Here is an 18,008-nt window from a genome sequence, read left to right on the forward strand (position 1 = left end):
CGAAACTGAAACTGTAGAAAAAAAGTCCACAGACAGTTCGATAGCTAACCCTATCCAATCCGAAGCCTGTACTTCCCAGAATTTCCATGGAGGTACACGATCGCAGCGCCAGATTCCTCTCTAGGTATTACTGTGTGAAACTCTATGCAGGCAGTCGGCCTCCAAACAACGCTGGTAAAGAAATTGGCAGATCCCACGTACAGTGGGAATCGATGATATGCGAAGCACGAACGAGAAAGCTTGATATGTCACTTTGAAATCAGCACAATGTTACGAGGTGTAGGTAAATGGTGCCGTACATGACTTCCGTGTCATGATTATCATGTTTAGATGTAACGTTTACCTTCGTAATCTATTCAGAACCCGAAATACTAAATTTAGTTTATGTGGAGCTAGCTAAATGCCTGCGAGCACGCTATGAGCGCGGTAGGTAGTCTTGTTCTTACATGACACGCGTGGCAGGATTATCATGTTCGCGTCAGTCATATATTTCGTTGTCCATGAACATCACGTAACACATAATTATGTATATGTGGAGCTAGCAAAACGGCTGCGAGCGCATGATGAAAGACCCCATATACTCCAATGTAGCGTTGATGCACGTGCACGCTGTGCACAGCGACGCTAAGTTAGGAAAACGCGAGCACTCTAGTCTGACGTAAGGTGCGACGCTTGGACCAGCGTCTGTCGGTGCAGCCCGACGGCAACCTGCGCGAAATGCGACATACTGCATTTCTTGCCGATGCGTTACCCAGACAACACTGCGTCTTCCTCTTTTAGGGGCGAAGCTCCTTATGGGGTCGCTTGTGCTTCCCTCGTAGTACGTAACCACTAGTGGCGCATACCCGAAATAGGTCTAACATTTGGCCTCCAAGGTGGTGCCGGTGAGAGATTTCTTCTGTGCGTTGTTTAACAATAAAAGTAGTGCTCAATGTACATGCCAATGGCTGCTAATGAGGAATGAGAGATAGGAGCATTCGGCTTTTAGTCAACGCGCACGCTGCGATTCCCATTAGCAGCCAATGGCATGTACATTGAGAACTATCGGACAAGAAAGGATTGCTAAATTGTACTCGCTGGGTGTAACCTCCTTAGTTTTAGAAAGGTTTAGCGAGCGTTGAGTCACAGGGCCATGAATACAATGAACTAGTATATACCATGAATGAATTCGAGGTGGTTAAAGGGGGGAAGCAGATAGGAAGCGCAAGCCGTAAGAAATTAAAAGCTGAATCCTCCTGTCACTTATTTCACATTAGCAGCCACTGGCATGTACATTGAGCACTATCTGACAGGAAAAGGTTGCTACATTATACTCGCTGGGCGTAACCTGCTTGGTTTTAAAAAGGTTTAGCGAGCATTGGGCCGCAGTGCTATGAATACAGTGAACTAGTATATACCATGAACTCAAGGTGGTTGAAGGTGGGAAGTACACCCGAAGCGCAAGCCGTAAGAAAGTGTGCGTGTGCCACCTCTCGTTTAGTCCTTGGAATGTCCACTGAATGGCGGTGCTTCTATAAGGGGAATATATGATAAAAAGATGCGAGATGGTGGGACTTGGAGTGTTGAATAGATGGATGAACGGACACACAGACAGATGCATGGATGGACGCATGGATGAACGCAGGGGCGGATGCATGAACGAACGCAGGGACGGGCGCACAAACAGACGCATGGACGGTCACACAGATGGACGCATGGATGGACGAATGCTTCGCCCCACTGTCCATCATTCACTCCGTGGATATGCTGCCAATTTTTTGTGAGGGAGGGACCCCAGACGCGCTGAAACGAGCATGCGTCAAAGCAACGCAGCGCGGCACGTGCCTGGTAGTGGTGGTAAAAAACATTTATTTCAGAAAAAGTATACTAGAGAGTGCCGACGTGGCCCATCGGCGTGCTAGAGTGGCAAGACCCTATTCCGGGACGCCAGTGGAGCTGGAAGCTGCGCGTGCGCGCTCCACCAAGGAGCGTTGTGCAGCAAAGGTAGAGCAGCCGAGCAGGTGCTCCTCCCAAGCCTCTATAGTTGGGATAGGAAAAGGGGATGAGAAAGGGACGGGATTACCTGGGCACCATGCTACGACGTGATATGTGTCGGCGAGGACATGACAGGTCGAGCAGGTGCCATTGATTTCCGGCAAAAAGTGCCTGGCGACCACCGGACTGATAAAGGTGTTCGTCTGCAGGCGGCGTAGCAGTCGTTCGTCCGCTTTCTCCAAACCGCATGCGGGGTCCGGGTAGAGTCGGCGGGAAGCCCGGTAATAAGCCCCCTCAAAAAGCGCGTCAGGTTCGCGAAAGCGCGTCAGGTTGGTATTGCCAGATTCCGTCTCGGGACATGGAGGGGCAATGGCCCGGACAGGAGAAGCGCGGGCAGCGGCATTTGCCGCCTCGTTGCCGGGCAGGCCCGAGTGGCCTGCCCGGCATAGGAGCAGTATGCCGCCTACATAGGAGCAGTATCCAGAAAGGAATGGAGCAGGGCCAGATTCTTGAAGCGCCAAGACGGCCGGCTGAGAGCCAAGTGAGCTGAGGAAAAGGGAAAGTTGTGAACGCTTTCGCCTGTTCCCGAAGCCTCCAGGGTTCCACTGTATGATCTCGAATTTAGACGCAATGTTTGAACGGGACGTACGATTGGTAGCCATCGTGACTGTCTTAAGTTTTATATTTGCCTGCGAGTATATGGCAAGACCGGCGCCTGGCGTGGCGCAACGAAATGAACGCCGGTGAGCACGCGTACCACGTCACGTCAAAATGTATTGGGGCCTTACCTGTGGCATGTAGTCATGTTCTCACATGAGACGCATCTCATGATTATCATGCATGCACCAGTCAGATACTTCGTCATCCATTGACATCACGTAATACCAAATTAGGCATCTGTGAAGCTAACGAATGCCGCGAGCGCATCATTAGTGTGGCATGGAGTCATGTTGTTACATGACACGCATGCCGTGATTATGATGTTTGGATGTGTCTTTATCCCATGTCGTCCGTTCGCGTCGCGTTATACCGTGTTTGGTATAAGTGAATCTAGCGAAACGGCCGCCAGCGCATCATGAGTGTGGCATGTAGTCATTTTGTTACATGATACGCATATCATGATTTTCATGTTAGGGTCTGTCGCTTGTGTTCCCCATGCAATCATGTCATGCCATACCAGTTTTTCAACATGGCACGTGAACAAATCCACCGCAAGAGCTGTAGAACCATGAATGTAAATCATGACAATCATGACATACATGTCATGATTTTCATGTTATGACTAGTCAAGTATGTTTTTCATATGGTCATGTTTTGCCATACCAAGTTTGGTACCAATACCATTATCGAAACGACCAGGAGAGATAAAGTCCTAGGCGGCTAGATAGATCGATAGATGTATTGAAATACGACGGTTCAGCTGACGCTTTATTCAAGCAACAGCAAGATGGCACCGATGATGAAGAGGAACGGAACGAAGACTGATGATGGTTATTGACAGATGAGGAAGATGACTTCCGATGAATTCTTACACTCATTTTCCCCGTCGACGGAAGCGGCCAGCCTGGCCGCGAATTACGCTGTGGGACGCATGCGATAGGGCTTGAGACGCGAAACGTGCACAACCTCTGTCCCGCGGCAGCGTTGGTCAGTGGGGGCATGAACAGGCGTGACACGGTAGTTCACCGGTGAGGTCTGTTCGACAAATTTGTAGGGGCCAAGATAGCGTGACTCAAGCTTCTCGCATAAGCCAGGCGTTCGCGCAGGCGTCCATAGAAGTACATCGTCGCCAGGGCGGTAGAGAACGACGCGGTGAGTGGCATCGTAACGATGTTTGCGATCTTCTTGGCTAGCTTCAGTGTTTACACGGGCAAGACGACGGCATTGAGCAACACGGGATAGAAACTGGTCTCAAACGAATGGTGAAGATTTGACGCAGCCAGAAAAGAATGAAACGTCGAGTGGTGATGTCGGTTGGCGTCCGTATACTAGGAAAAATGGAGAATAGCCTGTGGTTCGCTGAACTGACGTATTATATGCATACGTGAAAGAGGGAAGTATGGCATCCCAATTGCGATGGTCCGGTCGGATATACATGGACAGCATGTCACACAGCGTGCGATGAAATCTTTCCGTTAAGCCATTGGTTTGTGGGTGACAGCTAGATGTTGTTTTATGAACTGTTTTTGATGCTTGAAGAACTTCACTGACCGTGCTTGCAAGAAATGCCTTGCCCCGGTCGCTCAAAAGAACACGAGGGGCTCCGTGACATAGATAAATAGCATTCAAGAAGAAAGTTGCTACGTCCGAAGCAGTTCCTGAAGTGATCGAGGCCGTCTCAGCGTACCGGATCAAGTGATCAACCGCGGTGACGATCCATCTCGTGCCATCTGATGAAGTTGGGAAGGGCCCGAAGAAGGTCAATTCCGACGACAGTGCCTTGCCGTCATATGGGTGACGTCAAAGTTTAGTCCTTACTTCTACTGCAGGCCTTTCGAAGTTGTGAGCGACCACCACACCTTGTCTTGGCAATCTAACTTGAAGGAACCTTCAGGTCGCCTTTCCCTATGGCGCCTGAGACTTCAGGAATACGACATTCATCATCAGCTTGACTACGTCCACTGCAGGACAAAGGCCTCTCCCATGTTCTGACAGTTAACCCGGTCCTGTCTTTGCTGCTGCCAATTTATATCCGCAAACTTCTTAATCTCATCTGCCCGCCTAACCTTTTGTCTCCCCTTAACCCGCTTGCCTTCTCTGGGAATCCAGTCAGTTACCCTTAATGACCAGCGGTTATCCTGTCTACGCGCTTCATGCCCGGCCCAAGTCCACTTCCTCTTCTTGATTTCAGCTATGATATCCTTAACCCCAGTTTGTTCCCTAATCCACTCTGCTCTCTTCTTGTCCCTTAAGGTTACACCTACCATTTTCCTTTCCATTGCTCGCTGCGTCGTCCTCAACTTAAGCTGAACCCTCTTCCAGGTTTCTGTGCCGTAGCTAAGTACTGGCAAGATACACATACCGGAATACGACATTACCGTCATTTAAAAGTCCGGCAGAAAACACGCCGACGCCGACTGCCTGTCACAAGCCCCGTCGACCCACCACCGCCCAGAGAATGACGACTGCTTCTTGGGAACGATAACTACCGACGACTTCGCTGAACTCCAGTGGGCTGACCCGGAACTTAGGAGCCTAATCGAATACCTCGTGGGTAAGACCTCCATTGTTCCCAAGGTATTGAAACGGGAACTTACGTCGTTTTCGCTGCGAAACGGCATTCTTCAAAAAGAAGAGCTTATCGCCGCTTCGAGCCAAGTACCGTCTTGTGGTATCTTAAGCTCTGTGACCAGAACTCCTCCAGGCTCTGCACGATCATCCAACGCAAGACACCTTGGTGTCTCCCGCAGGCTCGCGAGGATACAAGAAAGATACTACTGGCGGCGCCTTACCACCGACGTCGCTCGTTACGTGAGAACATGGCGAGACTGTCAACGACACAAAACACCGCTGATAAGGCCGGCAGGCCTTCTTCAGCCGATCGAACCACCTTGCCGACCATTCCAACAAATTGGGATGAACCTACTGGGGTCGTTTCTGGCACCGTATTCAGGAAACAAACGGATCGTTGTAGCTACTATTTACCTCACCCGCTACGCCGAAACAAATACGCTAACCGAAGGTAGTGCCGTAGAGGTAGCCATGCTCTTCATTGAGAACACCATCCTTCGTCTTGGCACCCCAGAGGTTGTCATCACTGATAGAGGTACAGCCTTTACTGCTGATTTGACTCAAGCGATATAGCCAGACAAGCCCCGCCACACCACCGCCTACCACCCACAGACAAGAAATCTCACCGTGTTGGTAAACAAGACAATCACCGGCATGCTGGCCATGTACGTCGACGTCGAAAACAAGACGTGCAATGCCATCCTTCTGTACGTGACTTTCGCATACAACACGGCCGTGCAGGAGACGATGCATATGTAACCGTACAAGTTGGTGTGCGGAAGGAACCTGGCAACGACGCTCGACACAATGCTGCCTAACGTCGTGACGAAGAAAAACTCGACGCCACCCTCTATATTCAGCATGCTGAAAAACCTCGTCACCTCAACCGCCTGCACATCATGAATCAGCAGATGACTTACCACCACTGCTGTGGTTGTAGAAACATTTTATTACAGAAAATGTACGAGAGAGTTCCTGCATATTGCCTGATTGAGTGGCACTACCCTATTCCGGGATGCCAAAGCAGTTGCCGCTGCTCGAGTGCGCCTCACCAAAGAGTGTTGAGCAGCCAAGGTCGAGCAGCCGGGCAGGTACTCCTCCCAAGCTTCTCTAGTTGGGATGGGGAAACGGGGTGAAAAAGGAAAGGGGTTAGTAGGGCAAGAAGCGACGACGTGGTAGGTGTCGGCCAGGACCTGGCAGGTCGAGCAGGTGCCACTGGTTTCCGGCAAAAAAAAATGTCTGGCGACCGCCGGACTGGGATGGGTATTCGTCTAGAGGCGGCATAGAATTCGCTCGTCCGCTTTCTACAGACCACTTGCGGGGTCCGGGTACAGACAGCGCGAAGCCCGCTAATAGGCAAGAATTTCGCGAAAGCGCGTCCGATTTGTATTGCCAGATTCCGACTCGGGACATGAAGGGGCAACGGCTGGATGAGAGAAGCGTGGGCAGTGGCGTTCGCTACCTCATTGCCGGGCAGGCCCGAGTGACCTGGGGTCCATACTATACGAATGGGGTGAGGGTTGAAGCGCCAAGAGGCTGTCCGAAGTAGTGAGCTGCTAGTGGGGCGATGGAACCCTGAAGGTATTGGGAACAGGCTGAGTGCGAGCCCATCAGGATGATTCGTGAGGTGTGATGCAAGGCGGCCGAAGCAATGGCAACCTCCTCAGCTTGCGTCACAGTGTTGGCTCTAAAGGAGGGGGGCCATCTACCTGTTTTCCCTCTGTGATCACACGGTGGCCTTGATGTGACCTGAGTGGGGGGGGGGGACAAGAACGGGACGTCTACTTAGAAAACGCCAGGGTGGTCAGTGCGTCGCGCCTGAAGGGCCGCGGAACATGCTAGCCTATGGCCGGGATGTAGCTCGGGGTTCATGTTGCGGGGTAGTGGTTCCACCCGTACTTTTTGCCGCTAAAGCTCCGGTATGGGCGTCGGAGTGTCTTGATCGGAGATCGCTTTGATGCCGAGCCTGTGTATCAGACGTCGCTCTGAGGGCGTCTGCAACAGACGTATAATTTGACTAGCACGATGCTTCCAGCAGCTCTGCATAGGAGTTATGTACCCCCAGTGCCGCGAATCGGCTGTAGGAGGTGGCAATGGTAAGGTTGAGTGCACGTTTGTATATTGAACGAAGGAGGTCGTCCAGCTGTTGCTCGTGGTGACCACGCAGGCGAAGGTAAGGTGAGGTGTACAAGACGGGACTTGTCACAAAGACATGGGTCAACCGCATGGACTGTGTCCCACGGAGGCCGTCGTGCTTGGTAGATACTCGCCATATCATACGGCTCACCTGTTCGCTGGTGCGTCGGAGGTTTGTTATTGTGTCCTTGGGATCCAAAGATGAAGTGATGTGGAGACCAAGAACTCAAATTTTTTCGACTAATTGTACGGGGCCAGACGGAAGCAAAACATGGGGTGGAGGTAGGTCGGATGCCTAGAGAATAGCAGATTTAGCTGGATAGCATTCTAGGCCACACGAATCAGCGTATGAGCTCACCAGAAGGGTAGCCTTTTGTAGGCGCTCTTCGATTTGTGCTGGGAAGCCCGTGTTGGTCTGAATTGTAATGTCATCGGCATATGATGCGAAGTGTCTTCCCGCGACCTCGCTCAGAAAGGAGGGGTGGTCTTTCATGGCCAGGTTAAAGAGTAGGGGTGACCGGACAGCACCTTGGGTGCCTAATAGCTAAAGGCCATGTTCGATAGAATCGAGGCGGATGAAAGCGGCGCGATGAGATAAAAAGGCTCTAATGTTATTGAATGTCCTCTGGCCACAGTTTGTGGTAGAGAGGCTAGAAAGAATACTACTTTGTTTGACGTTATCAAACGCTCCTCTAAGATTGAGTGCGAACATGGCTTTATCATTACAGCGCATAATGGTCGGTTCTATGATGTTGTCGTCATGCCATACCAACTAGCTTGGGCTAGTTGGTATGGCATGACGATAGTTATAGCGCGAGAACAAAACGACGACACAGAGACAAGAAGCTAGTGTCTTTCGTGTCCTTCTTGTCTCTGTGTCGTCGTTTTGTTCTCGCGCTATAACTATCGTCGTGCATTTTTGCCACGGTGTGAAGAAAATGCGAAGCAAAAAGTGGTCACTTCCCAAAGTCTCGCCCAAATTGTCCCATGTAGCATCGCGAATGTTACGAGTCAGAGAGCTCGGGGCATGTGTCGCGTGTGACCGAATCGCCAGAACGCGTGGGCTGTGCTAGATCGATAAGCAGCGTGAGGCTAAGCGAGGAAATGAGCTCTTTGAGTTCTCTTCCCCGAGCCTTCTCATAGTGGTAACCCCAGTGAGGGCTGGTGGCATTGAAGTCCCCGACAATCACCAGGGGTTGACGGTGTGCCGTGCGCAGCGTCTTATGAAACAGATTCGTAAAGGAGGCCCCCGCAAGGTGACCGAGCAATACACGTTTATTATGTGAATAATGGTTAAGCTTTCCGTTGAGACATATCTGAAATCATGCAATAGTTATTTGGGAGATCCAGAGCGAGGTCGACCTGTATCACTGTATACTTGTTATGCAAAATAAGGCATGCTGTGGTGCCTGTTCTCAAACCTTCTGAAGTTCCACTGTATGAACTCAAATTTTGATGACAAACTTGAAAGAAATGTACGGTTGGTAGCCATCATGAATATCCTAGGTTTTATATTTCACCCTCCTTATCTTTCTCAGCGCCTTCAGAGGCAGGGAGGGGTATGGAGGCCGAATATTCTGACGGCGAAATGGTGATATCCACCTTATGACGACGTCGCGGAGCTGAACCCGTACTGCAAATCGAAGAGGAGTGCGAACGCGATTTTTTGGGTTGAAACTGAGTAATTGCGCGTGCTTTATTGGCTTTGGCGACCTCTACTACCATGCGTTCGACAGAGAAGTTATCAATGAGGTGACTGATCGACGCTTCGACGCGCATAAGGTGAGCCCCCTTGCGAGTGACGCGTTCTTCCTAGCTGGGACACAAAACACACAAAACAGAACAAATAACACGGCTTTCAGACACGATGACGGGACTATGTATCCTGCTTAAACTGAACATTCAGCCCATACACACCACGGGAGCCAGAACATCACTACCTCCCGCAATCAGACATTACCTACAGATCAAACCAATACCCAAAAACACCCTGGCGGGCAGACACGACACCAGGAGAGAAGCCAGAGCAGATAGGCTAAGTGAAAAGCACAAGCAAGACTAAACCGCGGTCTTCGTCGATGCCGCCAACCAGGGACACAACACATACAACCTGAGTGCCGTGGACGGAGAACTTAAAATCGTAAATGTGGCTTCCACTAGAGCCGCATCATTCAAAGAGGCCAAAGAAATGGCCATAGCGCTGGCCATTATGCATCCAACCACCCACACTGCCCTTAGCGACTCTAAGAGCAATATTCTCAGCTTTGTAAGGGGAAGTGTAGGACTAGATACAGCCAAGGTCCTGGGAAACTTCACTCAGAATGATAGAACCAAAATCAATCTGGTCTGGGTCCCCGCTCACTCAAAAAACGCCAGTACGAGGAAGCGCATAAACTGGCCCGAGGGTTAGCAAACCGGGCCGCGCTTTCATTGGAACCAGGCTCCCCGATAAGAGAGGTGGTGACCCCCTATAACGAGCTTACGAATATGTATAAAGATGACAGGAGATTATATCCCATACCACACAGCAACCTCATGAGGGCGCAGGCTACTATCCTCCGCCGAATTCAAACGAACAGCCTAACCACTCCTCACCGCTTAGCGATATTCACAGGTAGAGAGGTTGACTCAACATGCTAAATTGCGACAAAAATGCTATAGCAAACCAAAGTCACATCCTCTGGGAATGCGAGGGCCTTCCCCCACTCAGAGAGCTTCTGCCAGCTCCCTCCGAAACAGCATGGGGAACCTTAGTACAGTCCCCCGACGAAAAACTGCAGAAAGCCGTCATTGCATGGGCACAAGAGGTCGCCGCAGACAAGCGGCCAGCTCGAAATCCATGAAATCTCTTTTAATAAAGTATCCTCCTCCTCCCTGGGATGAATTGGGTGAGTCGGCAAGGGATGCTGAGGTGCTGCAGTAGCTACAAGACCTCCCAGAGTAGGTGCGTTGGCTACTGGAACCGGAGGGTTATTCGGAGTGCGCGTAGCATGAGGGCTAGGCTTCTAGGTTGCCGGCATAGGAGGATTGACAGCGGAGGGACAAAGAGGCTTAGAAGTAGACACTTCTGCCCAACTGCTCACCTGAGGTGCCGCCGCCGCTTCGAAGAGCGGTAGGAATGCTTGAGTGTTGGCCGGTTCTGAAGGAGCAGTCTGCTTCAGGCGGGTGCCTTCGTTCTGTTGTGTCGAAGATGAGGTGGGCCCTCGATACGATGTTGAGGGCGGCTTGGGTTTCCTGTATTTTGCAGCACAGCCACAGGTCTCAGTTTCGCTGGCGCCGTGGCAGAGAAGGCACTTGGGGTGGCAGTCATGTTCAGTGAGGCCTTCGGGCGAAGGGGATCCACACTTGTTACACTGTGTCGAAGTGGGGTGAGGGCACTCTGGCGGCCGATGGCCGATAGTGCCACACCTAGTGCAGGCCGGAACAGTTTTCTTGTAAGGGCGGATAAACGTGGCCACGCAGTGGTAGAAGAGGAAGTGGGGCAACTTCGTGCCCCCAAAATACCACCGCCACCGCGGAGTCTCCAAGTTTTCGGACCTCGAGAATGATTCCCCGAGGCCAATACAGTTCCGATTTCATCTTTCTGTGGTGTTAGCAGGGTCGATGGTGATGACAACCCTGCACGTATCCCCTAACGCCTTGTCGTGGCCTCGGACAGGCAGCTGTCGATGACCCACTGGCAGCTGGAAGTCACCGAGGAGTGTCTCTGCATAGCCAGCACGATAGTGCTGCCCACCACGATGTTTTGCCCCCAGATCGGCCACACTTGCGCTAGTGTGGTGGTCCGGTAACCCAGGTAGCTCCGGATTACGTCGCCAGCGCGATGAGCCGTGACACATGTGCGCATCTCGATGGGAAACGCGTGGTGTTATAACCACGATGTAGTCATCTCGAGAGAGAGACGAGATGTCTAACGTGGACGCCACTTGCGTTGCTTCAGCGGCAGCAATGAGGGAGGAGAGGTAGACGCACCACCAGTGGGTCAGGGCACTGGCTTTCTTCGCACAGCTGGGGAATGACGGCCAGCTGCGGCGTCTCGCTGTTGCTGGGACCCAGACTTGAATTGTGCTTGCTTGCGTTTCCATATTCACACCATGTCCTCGATATATTCGTATTCTGACGGCATAACTTGTCCAGGGGAAGAAGTGTCCGTGGACACTACTTGCGTTAAGACAGGGTCAAAGTCCGTAACCACGTTGGCAGCCGCCATCACTGGGCAGAGAGCCGCCACAAGGGGCTCCCCTAGCAAGGCGGCATAGACGCCGGAATGAAAATTGTCTCAAAGGGCCAAAGCTCGGCGCCCCTGGACAGGAGTGGTGTCTAAGTCAAGCGTGGGGCTTGTTGGGGGCCAGAAACCCAGAATTAAAAGGTGTATAAGCGGTGATCCGCAGAAAAAGAAGAAAGTCCACGGAGCCGATGTGGATTGCGTCCGTCACCATTGAGCGCTCACAGTGCCCCCCTCATCACCACTGCTACAATCTTCGGCGACGCTTCGTGGAATACCAGCCCGGTGAACATGTTTGGGTATGGACGCCGATACGCCGACATGGACTCAGTGAAAAACAACTGCGACTGTACTTCGGACCATGCAGGGTAGTACGACGTCTCAGTCAGTCGACTACGAGGTTGCCTCCGACGGCCTTACGAACTCTCAACGGTGCCGTTCACGACCTGAAGTCGTCCATGTCACGCGCCTCAAGCCATTTCATGAACGTTAATGGAGTGAAAGAGGGTAATTTGTTGTTGCTATTATTGCTGTATTGTACTTTATTATTTGTACTTTCTTAGATTATTTTTGCACTTCATTCTTCCGTTAAAGCATCGGGATGATGCCTTTTCGAGAGGGAGGCAAAGCCACGCTCCTTTCTCAAGTTCTCCTATCACCCCATTACGCTGTATGTAATTCTCAGCGCAAACCACGCCTATAGTGTTCGAGAAGCTTCAGGGCTGTCGTACATCATCTCGTTGAGATTACGCCCACTTCGTGAGAATTTCAGATTATTCCGGTATCTACTTTGCGGCTAGTGATAACGATAGAATATTCTATGATGAGTGTATAAATGCCGACACGCTTCGCCGCTTCTCAGTTGATCGACTACCGACGCTCAGTTCACCGATACCAGTGTTAGTGTCTTGCTGTAATCTCGATTTCCTTTTTCGTGGTCACAAGTTCAGCTGAGAAAACAGTTTAATCTTCGACCTACTGTCTGCTCCCTTCGTCGTTGTCACAACCCCGTTACAATACCATTCATTCTGTGGATATGCTGGTACGCCGGATAGAAGAACAACCGACGAAGTGACGCTATCAGGAACTTCGTCCCTAAAAGCAATAAAACCACGTCGCGCTACGTGTCGCTGCTGTGATTACGTCAGCGCAACTGTTATAATTTTCTCAACAGCGTTACAATGTAAATCAGGGGTAGTTCCGCGAAATGAACAAGAAACTGACCCATTCATTTGCGTGCAACCGGTGAATCGAAGCCTTGCCACTATTGTATCGAAGCCTTATACAATATTATGGCGGAATTACTTCACACGTACCTTACTTCAATGACATGACCAGGGCACTCAGTTACCTGGAGCGTAACTGCCCTTCGGTTGACCATCTTATAAATATACGTACGCGATATATCAGTAAAATTATGAGAGAGGATAGGAGAGCAATACGAATCGACAGCGATAATTAGCCCAGTTTTGCTTTATACAAGTCTCTGGAAAGGAGGAATGCTAGAATGCCTCTGAATTTGTCAAATCGAGGTGTATAGCACCGAGCCAGAACGAAACGCAATGAAAAAAAAAGAAGTATTACTGCCACAGACGAATTGACACCTCCTTACAATGACCTATCAGGACAATGCTGCAGTTGTCATGCTTTTCTTCGTAAATGGGAGCAAAATAAATGCATCACCGAAAAATAGTTTGTTTCAGTTTGGCCAGAAGATTCTGGTGGGGATCCTCGTTCCACGCAAAAAAAAAACAAAATTGCACGCTGGAATTCTATGTGCTCTGCTGTCTGCCATGGTGTCCGCCGAAAAATACTCTCCTTTAACTCGGCCAGAAGATTCTGGCAGTAACTCTGCCTCGTACGCGAAAAAAAAAGAAAACAAGCGCACGCTGTGTTTCCTGCGCTCTGCTGTCGGCCGCGGTGTCCGCCGCCGCCAGAATCTACGCCCTCTCGCGGTAGCCGGGCGTGTGAGGCACTACTCGTTCATTTTGCTGAAAAGCGCGGCTATCGGAACGACTGAAAAGTAACACGCCGCACGCCTGCCATCTCGGAGGCCATGCTCCCGTCGCTGCTCAAGGTCACCGTTTCAGTCACCTCTACAGTGACACCAACAATGCTCACTAGATTGCGCGCCACCTCCGAAGGTGGCACATTAAGATGGCCCGCGCGCTCACCTCTTCACGACTACGTCCACATCGTTCACGTCGCTGCGTAGGAACGGCAGCACGTGGCAAGTTACTGCGTTGAGTGTTACGAGCGGGTACCAATATCCTCCTGAGCCGCCTCACCTGCCTGTTCTCAACCTCGTTGAAGAACGCCTGATAGCTCCAGGTTTGGGCATTTATGAGCGTTAGGAATTTGACTCGGAGTGGTTCTTAAGAGAGAAAGGAAGAGAAAAGTGAGCCCCGTTATTGTCTGCTTCAGTGAGCGACACCGCCACAGAGCTAACAAAGGGATGGGGGTAAGGAGGGATAAAAGGGTAGAAGTAAAGGTATAGGAAAGAGGAAGAAGAAGCAACAACAAACTGAGGGGATAGGAGAGACAGGAAAGATGGAAGAACAGTCACTGGAGTCCGAGGACGGGGTACACTTGCGAGAGATGTTGTCGGCGTCTGTAGATGGCGTAGAGCAGGTTCAGTAGGTCAGAGCTGCGCTGTCACCGAAGACCGCCGGCGACAGGAGGTGACGTAGGGCCAGCCCAGTCGGCCAGAGCCACGATGACGCCGAAGGTCGCGAGCGCGCGGAGCGCGCGGGCGCACAACCGGTCGGCACGAAATCCAGGAAGCGTCTCAGGAATTTGACTCATGACAGCGGCCAGTATGACTAGTATGGCATAAAGAGCAGGTGGTTAACATGCCGATCAATGTGGCCAGCAGTGCGCAGTAGCTGCCACGGAACGTGCCTGACAAAGCTGCCTTCGTACACATCATGCGCCAGCTCGTTAATAAGTCTTCCTACAGAAATCGTCTCGCCAAGAAACGCCCGTGCCCCTCCGAGAAAGCTCCTTTAACATCATGCATTTTGTGGATATGACGTTCATTTTTTTTCAAACGCTTCGCAACAGTGGTTTCTGTCTCGCAAGGAAAACTTCTAACAAAGTGCTTGATTGGGCTGGTTGTTGCTGCATGGTAGACGAAGAAATTGCTTCACAGAGAAAACGACAGGAGGGGATAGAAAAGACGAGACCAGAGCCCATACTCGTCTCTTCTATCTCCTCCTGTCGTTTGCGCTGTTAAGCACTTTCGTCGTCTTCAATGAGAAAAACTTCTATTTAAAAGGCGTGTAACCTGTGAGTTAAAACTTGATGCAACGTCAATGGGTGCAAAATTGAAAAACACAAATCAGAGAAAATAGAGGAGGGAACAGAAAGGTGGGGCGCTAAACTTCAACTATTTATTCGAAATATCAGGCCACCAGATTACAACTCTCTGCGCATGCGTGCATCCAAATCGGTAAGCACTCATCATACTCGCGTATCAAGAAGCTGCAGCTCATTTTAGTGAAGTGAAACAGACGTATCACTCTTGCAACTCGTGCCTCTCTTTATAATTTGAAATGCCTTCAATAACTATCGTGCTAAGTTGGCTTGGCTGTGTCCGCGGGGGAGAGGCGTTAACGAAAAACCCCGGATGCTAGAAAGCACACCCGACTTTATGTGGACTGCGCTACAGGTGTCATGTAGGAAAGACCGCTATCATGTGGAAATACGCATGTGTGCCAAACTGGACGCTTCTCTCATCTGTGTTTTCCAAGTTCGCACTGCTATGTACCATACTGTGAGGTAAAACTGGTACTTAATTTTCGCTCCCACGATTTAGGAAGGGAAAACTTGCACGTGTTTGCACGCCTTGTATTTTAGAATGAATACACGCCGAAAAGCTCAGCCCTCCTTTGCACTATCCCATAATTTATGCCGATCTGCAGGGGAATTCTAGAACCTCCAACAAAATTTAAATGCAAGGTTGTTTCTGCATATGGCGCTTACAAATGCAGCCGTATGAGCACATGTGTCCTATATTGATGGCATTCATACGACGGACTTCAAACTAATAGAAATCATAACGCATTCCCAGATAAATCGAATGCAAACAAGTCTAAGACCACGAGGCCGGTCAGCCGCTTCAAGTCCGTCGACTTGCCCGACGAAATGCCAAACCAGGCAGGCAAGCCCACCGGCGCCTTTCAGAGGGTGGTGTACGTCGGCTCCTTCGAGGTGACTGAAAATATCGTGCAGAGTGATGTGCCCCCAGGTAACATCTGGAATTTTAAAGCGGTCGAAAAACGCCCGGGAGCGAACGACACGGTGGAGGTCAAGTTCTCGTGGACGTGGCCTGGAGCTCACATGACATTTGGAACTGGTAAGCATGTACAGTAGTTTGTAATATGCTGCTCCCTACGAACCTCCTCAAACTTAGTTGAGAGGGGCCCTGCAATACTTGTCAGAGTTATAACGACAAAGCCTCACTATCGCTGCAGGACGCTTCGCGCACAACATGCCACGAAACTATCTAGACTACATAAATGACTTTCATAGTTACAGCTACTCGTACCCGCGAGCGCGCTGACAGCTCAGCAGTCAGAAGGCGAATCGCTCTTGACAAAATCGACTGAATATCAGGTGACGTGCTGCGCTATAATCTTTGCATCACGTGTTCTTGGGAGCCTCGGCTACTGATCTACAACGTTGTCTGACCATGCTCAAGAAGTGTTGCAGGGCCCCCTCAATGTTCTACTGACCTTCTCTCAATCAAGCTATCTGGTAAGAAAGTACCCCATGGTGGTCTAGTGGCTAAGGTACTCGGCTGCTGACCAGCAGGTCGCGGGATCTAATCCCGGCAGCGGCGGCTGCATTTTCGATGAAGGCGGAAATGTTATAGGCCCATGTGCTCAGATTTGGGTGAAACTTAAAGAACCCCAGGTGGTCGAAATTTTCGGAGCCCTCCACTACGGCGCCTCTCATAACCATAAGGTGGTTTTGAGACGTTAAACCTCACATATGAATAATTAATTGTTTAATTATTATTCTTTCAGCTTCAGCCGTGGATATTCGAGCCAGCAACGACGCGGCCAAGCTAAAGAAGGAGTTCGAGAAGCAGAAACGAATGACAGAAGCAGACGTTGTCGAAGGTAATCTCGACCCTCTCCCTGCGGGCAGCAAACACGAAGTCACCTTGGTGTTCTCAAGCGAGTGGGCAGAACGTGTACCCAGCGGGGCCTTATGGTGGATGATATTCCTGGCGGCTCGCGTAGTCAACAGCGACGGGCTCAACTCGTACAGGTTTACCGTGATACGCGTGCTTTACTTGACTCCTCCTGTAATGACCACAGTGCCACTAACACCACGGTGGCTACAACGACGGAGGCAACAACGCCATCAAACACAACAGAAGCAGCCACACGTGGACCGTCGCACTTGTGGGTGTGGTTCCTGATAACTGGTATCGCAGTGGTGATCGTGATTGTGGCTGTGCTGATCGTGCTATTCAGATCGAGCGCGGAAACCGACAGCGTTTACGGTCCTCTGGTCGGCCAATGGCGGGGTGGTCAACCTTCATTTGACCCTGACACCTATTGACATAGGTTCACACATTTTTCAGTTTACTTATTTTTGTATTATTTTTATATTACTATTGTCAGCATTACGACCAGCCGTATATGTCGGGTAATATACTTGTAGCTCCACTGTGAAACAGCGTTCAGATACTATTGCGTCAGATTAGTGCAGGTGTGAATGTACCAGAAGTAAACCATGAAAAAATAAGAAATATAAGCTGTGCGCTTTTGGTCGTCTTGTATGAGAAAGCGGATTCTATATGCATAATTATATGCATGAGTTTTTTTTTTAATTCGGCACTGAAATCCACCGGAGCTGAGAAATGCTAAACGGTATTATAAGGAAGCTTCTATATATATATATATATATATATATATATATATATATATATATAGAGGTGGACCAAAGGGGCACATGTTGAAGGCCTTGAAGAACACCTACCTTTATTATTTGTTCGTGAAACGCCCAGCTCCATCTGAATTTCAGTGAAAGAGCAAAGTGCGAGGTCAGAGCCCCCCCCCCCCAGGCTAGGGACCAGGCGTGGGCACAGAAATTTGTTCATTCAGGTAGATGTGCAACTTTTTAATTTTCCTGCACGGTGGAACGGAAGCTGGTGGACAGAGCTTTGCAACCTAAGCGAATGCGCATTTAAAGATCTACAAAAAAAAAACTGGTGGATTTTTAATGGGGCCCTGATATACTTTTTTGAGTAATTAATTCACTGGAAAAGCATATTGCCTCTAACTTCAACGCCGCAAAAATTTCAAGAATTCGTTCAGTACAAGTGGAGTTACCAAGACTTGTCACACGCTGCAATCGCATTCTCTCTTTTCTCGTCCCGACGAAAGCACTGGAAGCTAAGCAGGGAGCAATAGAAGGTGCAAACAAA

General features: G+C 50.2%; 1 protein-coding gene across 1 annotated transcript in view; it reads left to right on the forward strand.

The window, feature by feature from the left end:
* The window catches only part of LOC142817953 (calcium-activated chloride channel regulator 2-like), a 31,384-nt gene extending 14,041 nt beyond the window's left edge, over positions 1 to 17,343 (forward strand). Inside the window, exons 3-4 of the mRNA XM_075896020.1 lie at positions 15,639 to 15,923; positions 16,597 to 17,343. Of these exons, the coding sequence (XP_075752135.1) occupies positions 15,639 to 15,923; positions 16,597 to 16,997 (686 nt within the window). The 3' untranslated portion in view covers positions 16,998 to 17,343. The remainder of the gene's footprint in view (positions 1 to 15,638; positions 15,924 to 16,596) is intronic.
* The last annotated feature ends 665 nt before the right edge of the window (positions 17,344 to 18,008 follow it).

The sequence above is a fragment of the Rhipicephalus microplus genome, chromosome 5, assembly GCF_043290135.1.
Source record: "Rhipicephalus microplus isolate Deutch F79 chromosome 5, USDA_Rmic, whole genome shotgun sequence".
In the NCBI taxonomy this organism is placed as follows: Eukaryota; Metazoa; Arthropoda; class Arachnida; order Ixodida; family Ixodidae; genus Rhipicephalus; species Rhipicephalus microplus.